The sequence below is a fragment of the Sceloporus occidentalis genome, unplaced genomic scaffold (assembly GCF_023333645.1).
Source record: "Sceloporus occidentalis isolate IW3139 unplaced genomic scaffold, rSceOcc1.0.p SCAF_20, whole genome shotgun sequence".
Classification (NCBI taxonomy): Eukaryota; Metazoa; Chordata; class Lepidosauria; order Squamata; family Phrynosomatidae; genus Sceloporus; species Sceloporus occidentalis.
This window is the reverse complement of record NW_028317000.1, coordinates 4,882,073-4,897,485: the sequence shown is the minus strand read 5'-3', so window position 1 is coordinate 4,897,485 and position 15,413 is coordinate 4,882,073. Positions and strand designations below refer to the sequence as shown.

The following is a 15,413-nucleotide window of genomic DNA, read 5'->3' as shown; positions in this document are numbered from 1 at the left end:
TTACTACATGGAGTAGTCAGCAAAGCAACCGATGCACATTAGAACTGATGTAGTACCATTGTGCGCCGGGATTGATGTAGTACCAATGTGCACCGGGATTTTTGTGCATCAGGACAACGGCTGGGATGTGCTGATGCACAGCAGGAGAGCGCAATCCGTATCGGGAGATTCTTGCTCTGTTTCGCACCTTTGCAATTCACTAACAGGCATTTCCCAGCGCCTCTACTATATAGCTAAGTGTGAAGTAAAGTTATAAAATACACACCGTGAGAGGATTCCAGCCAATGTGTTTACTTTGTTAGGTTTCTCCTAAGCTTCCAGTCATTTGGTGCCAGGGCTCACCCTCCACTATGGTTAGAAGCAAATAGGCCAGATTAAATGTTGCTTCTCATGCCTCTCTTAAGTAAGTGAGAAGGAATAATCCCTTCAGTTATTCGGTCACTCAGGAAGTATCAGAAGTATCCATACAACAAAGTACATTATCATCCAAAATTTGCAAGGCAGTGATGCTTTTATGGGGCCAACCAAAATGCACATTATATATGTCGCAAGCTTTCGAAGCTCCATTGGCTTCTTCTTCTTCACCAGGAAACATTTTCTTCTTGTATCGAGAAAAGAGGGAAAGTGGGAGGAGGACAGAGAAACCGGGATGTTTTAAAAGCCGCCAGGAAAGTGGGACAGCGGAGGAGTAATGGGGACCGTCCCTGCCAAACGGGGAGCGTTTTTGGGTATGCCACAAAGATGGCACCGGTCCTGAAAGGATTACGTTGTCGCTGGGATGATTTGGGAACATTATCACACAATCTCGAAGAGCGAGAAGCAGGCGCCTCACCTGGCTTAAGCCTATCCAAACAGCGACGCAGGAATGCAACCAAAAGAGAGGGAGAGAGAGATATGTTTATCTCAGGGCAGAGGAATTTTATCAGTAAAAACCCTGGAACAAATAGGAATTCGAGTTCTTGCCCAAACGGTTGATCTGTGGAAGTTTCCAGCCCCATTATATTATATGTTACCAATATAACACAGGCAGGACAAGTACAAATTCAGCCGTTATTTCCCATTGTAAAACACAAAGGAGGAAAGCTAAATATTGCATATGTGTCTGCTGCTGTTTAGGGGATCCTGGGAGGTGTAATAGTCCTAAACAGAGGTATAGCAGCGGATGCAGATCTGGAGGCCAGTTTTAGCCCATGCAAGGCATCCAAAAGGCCGCTCATAAAGGATCTGCCTAAAGAGATGCTCAAAGTCCATTTTAAATATAGTTCTCCGCAAAGGTGGATCTGGACGGAAAAAGGTCAATTGAGAGTCTGAAGGTGTAGTGGTTTGAGTGTTGGACTACAAGATGGAGACCAGGGTTTGGTTTGGCTAATCAACCCATTAAGTGACCTTTGGCGAGTCACACTCTCTCAGCTTCAGAAGGAAGCAATGGTGAACCTCCTCTGAACATGCCTTGCCAAGAAAACCCCATGATAGGTTTGCCTCCATAAATTGAAGGCATACAACAAACAACAAAGTAGGCCTAAAAAGTAACTTTTCCAAGGTTAGCATGTGGAAAAAGCAATTCCCCATTGAATGGGGAGGAGAGGGAAAGGCCCACATCTAGCGGCTGAACTTTGCACTCCCGTCCCGCCTAGCTTGGCTGTCGTTGGCATGACTCATCCGTGTGTGGTTCCAAATATTTGACGTTGCCAGGGGGAACACAACCACAAAAATACCCATGATGGCCTAGGGCTGGCACCCTCAGCAACAACTGTTGTTTTCCTCCCTCCTTGACACACACAAACACACAATTGGGGGTTTCCTCCTTGCACCAAAGTCTAGGGATTTGGACCTCTTTTCTCAGCAACAGACAATAACAGCCAAGCTAGGGAATGTGTTTGTGAACCTATCCATACAAACACAGCTACACAAATTGATGGACTCTATCTCCCATCAGATCAGAGTTAATGGGAGTTGTAGTGCAATGGGTTTCTTGATCTTTAGGCTATTGCACTGGGAGCAGCGGCCAATTTTTCTGCCCTTCCTAGAAGCAGATGGAGGGACAAAAATCCAGGGCCTTTCAAACCAGCATGGATTGGGATGATGATGATGATGATGATGATGATGATGATGATGATGATGATGATGATGATGATGACGATGATATGTAGAAAGATCTTGTACCACCTTTGAGACTCCCTGAAAGAAAGAAGTTGGCAACATGAGCTTTCATAGACTTCAGTCTACTTCCTTTTGAAATTAAAGACAAGAGCGCTGGTAGTGCCACAAGATCCATCCATATACTGATTCTACAGACTAACATGGCTATATCTAATAATAATAATAATAATAATAACAACAATAACAATAACAATAACAATAATAATAATAATATGCATCTGAGGAAGTAGAGTTAAGCCTAGGAAAGCTCCTGCTCCCAACTTCTTTCTTTCAGTGAGTCTCAAAGGTGCTCCAAGACCTCTTTACATACTGGTTCTAGAGACTAACATGGCTATGTCTTTGAATGCAGACAGTATGTTATTTTAGGGTAATATTCCTTGCCGCTATTACATTATGTCCTAATTCTTCCTCCTTTGTCAGCCTTTTAAGTAAGTATTATGTCCCTTCCATGTAATGGAGCCATAGGATTGTTGCCAGCTGCTTTAAAAGCCCCACAAATCAATGCTGGCAGACAACACTATTAAACTGTCTGGACTAAAAGGGAATAATATATATGGTTGTTTTATTTCTGGCAGAGAGGCTCCCTCTTGTGTTGGAAAGAAACAGGGAACAACCTTGGCTTTGGGCCCAAATAAAACCACTACAAAGGCTGCATCTGCACTGCAGAAATAATCCAGTTTGAAACCATTTTAATTACCCAAGGCTCAATGCTATGGAATTATAGCATTTGTAGCTTTATTTGAGGTTATTTATTCTTCCCTGTCAGGCAGAGACCAGAACATATTACAAATTCTACTAATCAAGCAGCCATGACAGTTAAAGCGGTATCAAACTGCTTCATTTCTGCAGTATGGACTCAGCCTGAAACTGAGGCAAACACTATTGCTTCTCTGCGCATGCGCAGGACGCCATTTATTGTAAGCCTCAAAGAGCCAGCACAAAGCCAGAGTGGTTAGCCACGCCCATAAAGGCCGTTGGCCCAATCAGAGCCGCTCATCCGGAACATTCGGTCCGAAGTGCCCCAATCAGAGTTGAGACTCTGCTAGACTGACGTTTACGCAGTCCAATGAGAAGTAAGAGTTGTTTTCAGGCGTTGGGAAAGCCTAGGGCTCTGTTTTTGGCCAAACGGGAGGTAGCGAGGGAGAGGGAGGCGCATGCGCAGAGCCGCAACCCTGAAAGGTAGCGGGCCGCGTGACGTCACGGTGGAAGACAGTGCGCATGCGTACAGGCTGCCGGCCGAATAGCGTTCGTAACGTCACTTCCGTCGACGTCAGCGGAAACGAAAAGCCGGTTGTTTATTCTGTGGCTTGAAGGGAAAAAGAAGAGGCAAAGGGCAAGGCAAGGAGAAGCGGCGTTCGGCAGGTGCTTTTCACTTTTGAGGGGAGGGGGTCAAAGGTCAAGGGTCAAGGGTCACTGCCAAGGCTGGCTCATTGGAGGCCATGCAGAAGGCAGGAAAAGGGGAGGCAGAGGCTCAGGGCGGCTCTGAATAACAATGAGGATGATGATGATGATGATGATGATGATGATGATTGCTGTTGTAACTGTTTCTAATTCATCCTCATTTATTTGCATTAAGGACATTCTTAATTGACTCTAATTTTGTTTGTATCCTGATTTAGTTGCATCAAGGCTATTCCAGTTCATGCTGACTGATAGAGAAAGCTCAATCTCTCACCAAACTACAGTTCCCAGGATTCCCCAGGACTGAGCCAGGGCAGTTAAAGCCGTCTCAAACGGCATTATTTCTGCAGTGTGTTTTGGACCTAGAATCATAGAATCGTAGAGTTGGAACTAGAGACCCCAAGAAGGGCCTTGATCCAGTCCAACCCTATTCTGCCATGCAGGAACTCCCCGTCAAAGCACCCCCATTGACAGATGGCCATCCAGACTCTGCTTAAAGACCTCTAAGGAGGGAGACTCCAAGGCAATACCTTCCATCGTCAAACAGCCCTTACTCTCAGGAGGTCCCTCCTAATGTTGAGCTGGAATCTCTCCTCCTGTCCTTTGCATCCATTGCTCTATATCCTATTCTCTGGAGCAGCAGAAAACAAGCTTGCTCCCTCCTCAACATGGCATCCCTTCAAGTCCTTAAACAGGGCTCCCATATCACCCCTTAACCTTCTCATCTCCAGCTCCCTGAGTCCTTCCTCATAGGGCCTCATGGTTCCCAGACCCTTCACCATTTTAGTCCTTTGGAGACATGGCTCCAGTTTCTCAATGTCCTTTTTGAATTGTGGTGCCCAGAACTGGACACAATATTATTCCAGGTGGGACTTGACCAATAGCAGAACAGAGTGTCGCTATTACTTCCCTTGATCTAGAGACTATACTTCTATTGATACAACCTAAAAGAAAGTATAGATCATTCTTATAATGCTGTGCCCAGAACTGAACGCAGGGCTCCATTCTAGTGCAGAATAAGTAGTGGCCCCATACAGACAGGCCAAAATAAAGCTGCTTCGGGTCACTTTGGAGGTATGCTGTTTAAATGACGCATGCGTCCTAAGAGTCCGGAAGCCACGCCAAAGCCATGCTCCAGTCCTAAGGATCGGAGCGCAGCTTTGGCGCAGCTTCTCGCCTCTTAAGATGCGTGTGTCATTTAAAGAGCATGCCTCCAAAGTGACCTGTAGCAGCTTTATTTTGGCCTGTCTGTATGGGACCTAGAGATACCTTTTTACCTTGTGGCTTCAAGAGTCTATGTCTACGATTTAATGGTTCACCTATTTGATTTTTATTTATTTATTGGTATATTTGCAATGCTATAAAAATGTCAGTAATGGCGACAGTCGGCGTGTGCAGTCTGGAAGGTTAACCAGAGCGTGATTCAAAATTCATTTCCTATTAATGTCCTTATATTTGTGGTGGCCTTTGGTCCTCCTCCAGTGACCTTGATGCAGCGTAATCCTGGGACACAGATCAAACACAGAGAGAGAGAGAGAGACTGGGCCAAAGTAAACTAGTGGAGCTGAAGTTCCTAAGTTCCAATGTAACAGTACAGTTGTTATTACCCCACGCCGTTTCTCTCTCTCGGAGAAGGTGGAAAGGTTTTGTTATCGTCGAGTGCCTTCGAATCGTTTCCAGCTTACGGCAGTCCTAAGGTGAACCCAGAGGAAGGGCAACTAGAATGGTGATGGGTCTGGAAAGCATGACTTATGAGGAACGCTTTAGGGAGCTGGGGATGTTTAGACTGGAGAAGAGAAGGTTAAGAGGTGATATGAAAGCCCTGTTTAAGTATTTGAAGGGTGTCACATTGAGGAGGGAGCAAGCTTGTTTTCTGCTGCTCCAGAGACTAGGAAACAATGCAGCAATGGATGCAACATTGGGAAGAACTTCCTGACAGTAAGAGCTGTTCAATGGTGAAAGACATTGGCTTGGAGAATGGTGGAGTCTCCTCCTTTGGAGGCCTTTAAGCAAAGGCTGGATGGCCATCTGTCAATAGGGATGCTTCAATTGTGAGTTCCTGCATGGCAGAGAGTTGGACTGGATGGCCCTTGGGTGAACGAAGAAGTCCAAACCTGGTCAACCAAGTGTTCGCCTAATAGGCTGCGATGGCTTTAAAAGAGAGGACCTTTTTAACTATCCGACTTTTGTTTCTTATTTACAGTATTTATATCCCGCCCTTCAGCCCTAAGGGCTCTCAGAGCAGCTTAGCGTGATGTCGAAATCTCCCACCGTTCTGCTTTGATTCTAGCGCTATGAAGGAGGGAGAAAGCCGTCTCAGGATCAGTGAGACCAAGAGCTGAAGACTGTTCGGAAGAGGCACAGAGCTTTCCTTGGGGCAGGTCATGCTGAGGAGCTGCAACCGGTTGAGAAAGGCGCTCGTTCGCGGGACGTTCCCTGGATGGGATCTGCAACTAGCAACGTCGGATGGGGCCTTGCGGGGTTTCTGCATCCCTCCTGTGTGCAATGCTGCGGTGAGTACTGAGGGCGATGAACCATTAAGGGTTTAAGGTTTTGTTAATAAAATCTAGAATCTGCCTTCCTTGTTTTGAGAAAGGCTTCCCTTTTTTTGTCTGTTGTGGATTTACTCATAGAATCATAGAATCATAGAGTTGGAAGAGACTGCAAGGGCCATCCAGTCCAACCCCATTCTGCCATGCAGGAAATCACAGTCAAAGCATCCCTATTGACAGATGGCCATCCAGCCTCTGTTTAAAGACCTCCAAGGAAGGAGACTCCACTACACTCCGAGGAAGGAGTTTGTTCCACTGTTGGACAGCCCTTACTCTCAGGAAGTTCCTCCTAATATTGAGCTGGAATCTCTTTTTCCTGGAGCTTGCATCCATTGCTCTGGGTCCTAGTCTCTGGAGTAGCTGAAAACAAGCTTGTTCCCTCCTCAATATGATATCCCTTCAAGTATTTAAACAGGGCTATCATATCACCTCTTAACCTTCTCTTCTCCAGGCTAAACATCCCCAGCTCCCTGAGTCGTTCCTCATAGGGCATGGTTTCCAGACCCTTCACCATTTTAGTTGCTCTCCTTTGGACACATGGCTCCAGTTTCTCCACATGCTTTTTAAACTGTGGTGCCCAGAACTGGACAGAGTATTATTCCAGGTGAGGCCTGACCAAAGCAGAATATCGTGGCACTATGACTTCCCTTGATCTAGACACTATACTTCTGTTGATGCAGCCTAAAATCGCATTGGCCTTGTTAGCTGCCACATCTCACTGTTGACTCATGTTCAACCTATGGTCTACTTGGACTCCTAGATCCTGTCTTCAGTTTCATGAGTGACACCGAATTATAGAATCATCCAGTCCAAACCTATTTTGCCATGCAGTAACTCACAAAGCACCCCTGACAGATGGCCATCCAGACTGTTTAAAGAACTCCAAAGACGAAGGCTCCGCCGTCCTCCAAGGGAGTTTGTTGTGCAGTGGACATTTGTTATACGCTGGGGTTTGGTTCCAAGATCCCCTGTGGATAACAAAATCCATGGATGCTCAAGTCCCATTAAATATAATGACATAGCAAAAGGGTGCCCCTTATAAAAAATGGAAAATCAAGGTTTGATATTTGAAATTTATACTTTTTTGGAACATTTTTAAACCGTGGATGCTTGGATCTGTGTATAAGAAATCCACGTATAAGAAGGGTTGACTGTACTGTCAAATGTCTCTTACTGTCATGAAGGTCCTCTTAATGTTGAGGTGGAATCTCTTATCTGTAGTTTACATCCATTGCTGCGTATCCTAGTCTCTGGAGCAGCAGAAAACATGCTTGCCCTATCCTCAATGTGAATAACACCACTTCAGATACTTAAACAGGGCTATTATAGCCCTCTTTTTCCCACAGTGAGCCATACCAGAGGCAGAAAGGAAAGTGAAAAGAATAGGGAGAGGTTCCTACACCACAGAAAAAAGGAGAGCAGTTCGACATGTTTCAGCAAGCTGTTTATTCAGAGGTTGACTATATGTAGGCGTGAAATGAAACAACCGGATCAGATCACTCTTGCAGAAGCAAACATCTTAAGCCTTTCAGAGATGGCTTGGAGGCTTCTTCTGAAGTGCATCCGGGATGCTGTTTTATTTCATCATGGTTTCTTATAGCTTCCATCCCAGTGCCAAACATGCAGATCTGTGTTCTGGTATTTGAAGATTTGGGTTTGTTTGGATTTTTTGTTTCTTTGGGTTTTTTTAATGCTGGGGGGTATCTAAAGAGGAAGGCTTATCTCTCTATGTTTTGCTGTTCACACATGCTCAGATTCTGGAGGCAGATCCCACTTACCTTACTTGTTGTAGGTAGGTACCCATAGGACTGGCTAGAGGAGAATCCCATTTTTCCCAGCTCAAGCATTATTGCATTCTTTACAGCAGACACACTACTGAAAGTTTGTGTTTCTCTACCTCTCCTTCACCAAACCCACATGCTGATGGTGCTAGAAAGATTTCTAGCTGGATAGCAAACAAGACTACATGTGAAAGGCATCTGGGAGTCCAAGTAGACCAGAAGTTGAACATGAGTCAACAGTGCGATGCAGCAGCTAACAAGGCCAATGAGATTTTGGGCTGCATCAATAGAAGTATAGTGTCTAGATCAAGGGAAGTAATAGTGCCACACTATTCTGCTTTGGTCGGGCATCACCTGGAATACTGTGTCCAGTTCTGGGCACCACAATTCAAAAAGGACATTGTGAAACTGGAGCATGTTCAAAGGAGGGCAACTAAAATGGTGAAGGGTCTTGAAACTATGCCTTATGAGGAACGACTTAGGGAGCTGGGAATGTTTAGCCTGGAGAAGAGAAGGTTAAGAGGTGATTGAAAGCCCTGTTTAAATACTTGAAGGGATGTCATATTGAGGAGGGAGCAAACTTGTTTTCTGCTGCTCCAGAGAATAGGACCCAATGGAGCAATGGATGCAAGTCACAGGGAAAGAGATTCCAGCTCAACATTAGGATGAACTTCCTGACAGTAAGGGCTGTTCGACAGTGGAACAAACTCCTTCCTTGGAGTTTAGTGGAGTCTCCTTCCTTAGAGGTCTTCAAACAGAGGCTGGATGGCCATCTGTCGGGGATGCTTTGATTGTGATTTCCTACATGGCAGAATGGGGTTGGACTGGATGGCCCTTGTGGTCTCTTCCAGTCTTATGATTCTATTATTCTAAGGGGGTCTAGATGGGTTTAGAAAAACTTTGTGCAACTTTGTTACTTGGAGGGTATGCCTGTAGGATATCAGCAAGTCAAAATGATCAGCAGCTCAAAATGCAGATAGCCCTTTGCTGAGAGAAGAGGAAAGGATACTTGGTGACCACGAAACCTGGAATCTCTTGTCTTCTGATGCCCATCTATATTTCATAGTAACTTGTTAATCTCCCCGCCCCCAAACCCCATCCAGATCCGTCTCTGTCATTCTGGGAAGCTAAAGGATTATTCCCTCCCTAATTCAAGCTGGAGCCAGGAGATGATGGATCAGTTCAACAAGCTCACAGAGATGACGAAAGACAAGACGTGGGAAAGGTTGATTTCTTATCGGCATAGTCTAGCACACTACCCGGGTAAGGATTTCGGCTTTGTTCCAACGTTTTTTTCCCTCTCTCCATTAAAATCTTTTCTGCAAATGTAAGCACTGTCTCTGTTTTGGGTATCTGATGTTAATGGTTGCTGTTCCCACAGAGAGTGTGAAGCAAAAGTACAAGTTGAAGGATAAAGGCACTCGTCTCTTCCTCAGGAACCTTGATGCTGAAGGCATGGGCTTTGAATATGCCATGTTCCTGAACCGCTCAGAGAAAAAGATGGCATGCGTCGTCCAATTTGGTCCTTATCTCGAGGGACCCCCAGGGTGAGGCTTAAAAAGAACAACCCAGGTTTCCTTGTTTGCAGAGACAGATAATATTCTTATGAGGGATGATAACAGCTGCATCTACACAGATTGCCCAAATGCCTCCCCAAAAGTGGCAAAGTGGAAACCCATTTTTGAAAGCTGGCTAGTTTGTAGCTTTGAGAACTGGCCAGATGTGAGGGTTTCCACTAATCTCAGTGCTGCCACTAAGGATGAGGAGTTCTATCTATCACACTACTGCCATTTCCCTTATCCCCACCTCTGCCACCAATGGGAGGACCTTCTCCTGTCCCACCATGATGGCCACCAACTGTAGAGACCCCCCCCTCATAGTTCCTCTGTGACATTTTATTCATCTGATTTCCCTACTGCAGACACTGCATCTGAACTCAAGCCTTCCAGTATGTAGCACTACTACCAACATGTTCTAGCGTTTTAAACTGTTATGAATTGCTGCTTTCTGGGCCGCCAGAAAACCAGAAAAGGGCTCACTGAGGGGCCACAGAAACTGCATGTAGTCATGAGGCTGCATGTATTTGTGGGGGTTTCACGTTGACAACCCCCCCCCCCCCCCAAAGGCTTAGGACCTTCAGATGCTTGCAAATGGGTGAAGGTTTCCCTTGCTCTCTAGTCTCTTTAGCCCACTCCCTTCAATCTTCCCATTTCCCTCTTCCAGTTACACTTGCAGACTGGTAGGCACAGCTCCCCACAAAGTCCATTGAACAGAGTCTACATGTCTCTATTCCCAGCCCAGGCTTTTTATGCCTCGCAAGCCACCCTCGTCTTTCCCCGCCCCTCAGTTCTGCCTTTGATATGGTTCATCTTCTTTGTCCATCTCCTACTTCTCTCCTTTGTTGTCCAACTGTTCTTGTGTTCTTTTTTCCATTTCGTTTTCCAGATTTGCACATGGAGGTTCCGTCGCCACCGTTCTGGACATGGTCCTTGGATCACTGGCTATGTGTGTCACTTCCACGGCAATGACTGCTAACCTCAACATTAACTATAAAAGGTAATACGAATGTTCTTGTGCCTGAAAAGTACAACTTAGCAGTCAGGATTGGATTTTGTCATGAACTCTCTCCTGCCTTGTGCTCAGCTGCTGGGACTTCATGCTTGGTCTGAATGTATGTATGTGAATATGTATGCCTTTCAATTGAATTATAGAACTGGAAGGTACCACAAGAGCCATCTAGTCCAACCTCCTGCCATGCAAGAATTATACACAACCAGAACACATTAATTCTACACATGGTCGAAAGAGCGAACCATACTTTGAATATATGGTACCAGATAGTAATTTAGAATGGTAGAAAGAACAGGTTGTTGAAACATGGGGTGTTGAAACACAGGAGATGCCTATAGGTTCACATGAGCCATCGGCAGTATATAAATCTAAACAATGTTTTCATACATTGTAAAGTTGCAGGCTACTTGTCTAAAGGTCCAAGATCCTGTCTGGTCTTGGAAACTATGCAGGCACATATACACACACATCAGTCTACCCTAAAGATTTCAGGTCTGGTCTGATCTTAGAAGCTAACCAGGGTTAGTCCTGATTAGTTTGTGCATGAAAGACTGTCAAAAAATACCAGGTACTGTAGGCTATATTTCGGAGGATGGAACAGGCAAAAGCCCCACTGAGGATTCCTTTTTGAAGAAAACCTTATGAAATTCATGGGGTCACTGTAAGTCAAGAGGTCTCTTGAAGGCACATAACACACACACACGTGTGTAACTTTCAAGTCAGACCTTGCCCCCTAAACCTCTCCTGTTAAAGGGCCCTGAGAGATTCGGTGATGCTCTTGCTACAACGGAACAGTAAGCCCTCTTTTTAATGACAAGCACACTTTTCTCATCACAGCCCCACCCCACTGGGCTCTGTGGTCCTGGTGGAGAGCAAACTGGACCGAGTGGAGGGCAGGAAGGTGTTTGTCACTGGAGAGATGCGGAGCGTCGACGGGCGGACTGTTCATGCAGATGCCACAGGTATGCACTTGCTTGACCCAGCCATGGCATCCTAACGACCCTGAGCTTGACAGTTAACATGAGTCCATTTCTGTAGCCTTGAGAAATACCAACTTGTATCCTACTTGCATTTATATATGTAGAGAGAGGTGATATTTTTGTGTGGTTTTTTCCCCTGTATTAATTTTAGCGACTTGTAAAGCTCTTTGGGTTCCATTGTTAGGGGAAAGAGTAGCATATAAATTCTTCATCATCATCATCATAGTAATAACAGTAGCAACATCTGTAATTAGCATCTACCAACCTCCTCAAAAGAATCCATGGGATGTTTAATGGCTAGCTTGGTCAAGTCATTGACATTAGAGCCTATCGGAGGGGGAAATCAGCTTGTTCCTTGACTAACTGACACATCTTTCTCTTCTCTGTCTCTTTGTCTCTCTGTCTCTCCCACCAACCCCCAACTAGGTCTCTTCATCCAACTGCAGTCAGTTCCCTCTAGCAACCAAGCATGATCCAAGTGACACTCTTGCGCCTCTCATGAGGAAGCCATGTCCTCTCCTCTGGCCAGTTGTCTTTGAACGGAGCCGGTCAGAATTCCTCATCATCCATTCTCATCCTGGTTCAAGCAAGAAGCAAAGCCTTTAACGTCACTTACACCAGCTTTTGGGGCATTCCCTTACACACCCTTGAACCCTAGCTGTGCTGCTTTTTCTCACTAGTATGCAATCGGTGTTGGTCTGGTCCTATTTCATTAGCCATAGTGATCTGTGCAAATCTTGGTAGGTTCACCCTCAGTATTACATTTCCAGGAGGCGTTGTTTGGGAGACCTTTTACAAACAAAGGTAGTCTTCCATGATCATAAAAGGTTACTAAGTCTTCCCTAATAACCAACCCTTGCTTCTTCAGTAATTGTCACTGGAAGGAAACCTTCCTACAGGTTGAGTCCCCCTTATTCAGAATTCCAAAATACTCCACAATTGTCCATACGATTGACTGAGAGAGTGACATCTTTGCTTTCCAATGGTTCACATTTGTTTCAAACATAAAACTATTTAAAACATTGTGTATAACATTACCTTCAGGTAATGTTCATATTTGGGTCTCATCTCCGAGACGTCTGCTGATGTATATGCAACTGTTCCAAAATCCGGAACAAAATCAAGAATCCAAAACAGTTCTAGTCCCAAGCATTTTGGATAAGTGAGACTCAAACTATTACCTTGGTTCCTAGAAATACAGGCCTTTAATATATATGTTTTCTGAGTGTGGAAATAAAGATCTTGGAAATTCAATACACATGTTTCCACACACTCACATACAATAGCTGGGTCTTCCAGAGCAATGACTTGGACCAAATAGTATTATTATAGTTTATTCTTATATATCCTTCTTAGGAATCAACCCCTCGCTCAGTCCCTGGGACTGATGGGAAGGTTTTGATGGTGGATAAGTAGTATATGGAGGCAACTTCTCACCATCAAAATATTAGATGGGTGTGAGTGTGTGCCCAAGGTAAATGCTTGCAAAGCAGCCTTCAACCAGCTCAGTTCAAGGATATATATATAGTGTGTCAGAAATAGCAATTCTTCAAATACACGGCTCCACTGAAACACAATGAGTATTATTTGGCACATGCTGGTAACCTATTAAGGCAGGAGGGCAGAGGACACATTTGCAGCATCTTTGATCCCTCAAGGGACCACAATGTGTGCATTTGGGACTGACTCCACCTTCGGTCACTTTCTCATGTGGTTGTGACCAAACAACTACATAGCCATCAGTTCAACGGAGCATTTTCTTTCAGCATTTGAGGACAGTGGTACTTCCAAGGTATTCTAGCCTTTGCATGAAAAGCAAATTATTTTGAATATTTTTATTATTTGCCAATGCAGGAGCCTATTTGGGTTAGAGCATGCTTTAGGCAAAGCATGGCACCCAGAGCTATTTCGGGGACTCATGATCCCTTGTCAATTATTTTATTTTGCCCCAAAAGGCTTCCCAGTGCCTCTAGAGACCATTCTATACCAAGAGTGGCCTTCTTCAGAAACAGAAAGTGACCTTCAATTCACTTAGTTTTGTTTTAAAAAAAAGGATACCTCCTAGGCCTACAGTGGTCTGGTGTGACCCCAAAACATATCAAAAATGCCCCCTGCAACCCTCCAATGCCACCCAACAGTTGCCCTGGATTGCACTATCGGAAAAGAAATTTCACAGTGAATTGAGATTCTCAAGAAATTAATATTGTGTTTACCTGTTTGAGAAATCTCCTCCTCCTGGCAGCAACCAGAAGCAAAGGAGAAATAGGCAACTAAAGTAGGGGCGAGGCAATTTTGGGCTGTTGTTTTATTTATTGTAAATGAAGAGCATTTAGATAGAGGAATAAGGGAATACGCAAGGTTTTCCTTCCTCCGAAGCACTTACGTTTTACTGACAGGGTATATTATCTGTATACTGGTTTGATTATTGTATGTATAATTAGAGATTTCCTTTGGGGGTCTATGTCAGAGATTATATTTTTGACTCTAACTGTGTTGTCGGAGTTTTTATTTCCTTGGCTAAAGGCACCACCTGCCCTTAGGGTCTGTATTCGATCAATAACTGAGTTCAGAATAAACTGGCTGAGTTTTTGGGATTAGGAAACCCGATTACGAACAAAACAGGGATATGGAACCATTTATCAATTGCTACAAGTTTACCTGCCACTGTTTATGAGACACATAGCTTTAATCCATTTGTCAATCCAACTAGGTGACACTGTGGGGCTTCTGCCCCTTTATCCCATGGCTTTTCCACCAGGGATGAGGTTCTACCTAAACCTCCACTGCCAAGGGAAAACCGCTTACCCATGGTTATGGCAGTGAAGTTTGTGGTGGTCCTCACATTTGGTGGGAGTGGAGGGCCCCACCTTAGCCCCCAGTGTTGCACCATCTCACACAGGGATCTTGAGGGTATTTAAGGGGTCCATCACAGCTGGTGGTCACACAGGTGGAACAAGGTAGTGATGGACCTCTTAACTACCCTCAAGATCCCTGTGTGAGATGGTGCAACTTTTATCCCCAACAGGGACCACCTGTCATAACACACCATCTAAAGTCATCTGTCATCTGTTCGGGATGCTTTGACTGAGAGTTCCTTCATGGCAGGAGGTTGGACTGGATGGCCCTTGTGGTCTCTTCCAACTCTGTGATTCTAAAGTCTTGATGGTTCCTAATCATGGAGCTCTCTCTGAGTCCTGTGGCACTGTGGGACCTCTGTCCCCTTGTGGGAGATGGCAAAGGCTGAAAACACACCACACACACACACATCCTTTATTGAATGGTGAAGAAAGAAGGACCAATCCCAATGGCTGTTGAATCAGAGATGCTAATTTGGTGCCAAGCATTGGCCATCAATCTCCCAGGAGCTCCCCTGTGTCTTCGTTGTTCTCGACCATCATCTGGGTTGCATCAGGGGAAGAGTCTGGGCCTGATGCTTGAGCCTTCTTCTTTCCCCTAGATGCAGGGGGAACCCTGCTCTTCCTCCTCTGATCCTGAAATCAGACTTGAATGGATGGACAATATGGCTGGTGTGAAGTCAAAGGCTTTCATGGCCAGCATCCATAGATTTTTGTGGGGTTTTCGGGCTATGTGGCCATGTTCTAGAAGGGCTTATCCCTGACGTTACCCAACTCTCTTCCATGCCAGCATTCTCCGAAGATGCCAGCCACAGATGTAGATGAAACGTCAGGAATAAACTCTTCTAGAACATGACCACATAGTCCAAAAAACCCACAAAAAATCAGTATGGCTGGTCTTCAGGCATCTGCTGAGTGTCTTCTACGGTAAGGCTGCCCCTTCTTCAGAAAAGCTCTGAAGGGAGAGGTATGATGGTGGTCTGCTTGGGCCAAATTGTTCAGCATCTTGAATAAATTCAAGCAACAAACCAGAGCCAACCCTCTGGGGACAACTTCATAGAAAGCTATCCAGGGACCTGATTTTCCACCTTAGGCCTGCCTGCTTACTGACTG

General features: G+C 45.0%; 1 protein-coding gene across 2 annotated transcripts; it reads left to right on the top strand.

Moving 5' to 3' along the window:
• The first annotated feature begins 3,390 nt into the window (after nucleotides 1-3,390).
• LOC149301831 (acyl-coenzyme A thioesterase THEM4-like) lies at nucleotides 3,391-13,933 on the top strand. Of its 2 annotated transcripts, none has more exons than XM_089483111.1 (7): nucleotides 3,391-3,522; nucleotides 5,852-6,074; nucleotides 8,998-9,157; nucleotides 9,276-9,441; nucleotides 10,340-10,450; nucleotides 11,303-11,427; nucleotides 11,872-13,933. In XM_089483111.1, the coding sequence occupies exons 2-7, from the start codon at nucleotides 5,946-5,948 to the stop codon at nucleotides 11,916-11,918; spliced, it is 738 nt and encodes a 245-aa protein (XP_089339237.1). In that variant the 5' UTR covers nucleotides 3,391-3,522; nucleotides 5,852-5,945; the 3' UTR covers nucleotides 11,919-13,933. The 2 variants fall into 2 exon arrangements, with proteins under 2 accessions (XP_089339237.1, XP_089339236.1); XM_089483110.1 differs by having other exon boundaries at nucleotides 5,765-6,074.
• The last annotated feature ends 1,480 nt before the right edge of the window (nucleotides 13,934-15,413 follow it).

Excerpts from the sequence above, each read along its gene's own strand:
- LOC149301831 (XM_089483111.1), top strand. The coding sequence starts at position 5,946 with ATGCTGAGGAGCTGCAACCGGTTGAGAAAGGCGCTCGTTCGCGGGACG. Across the intron at positions 6,075-8,997 it reads CTCCTGTGTGCAATGCTGCG|ATCCGTCTCTGTCATTCTGG; the intron begins GTGAGTACTGAG and ends AACCCCATCCAG. Across the intron at positions 9,442-10,339 it reads TATCTCGAGGGACCCCCAGG|ATTTGCACATGGAGGTTCCG; the intron begins GTGAGGCTTAAA and ends TTCGTTTTCCAG.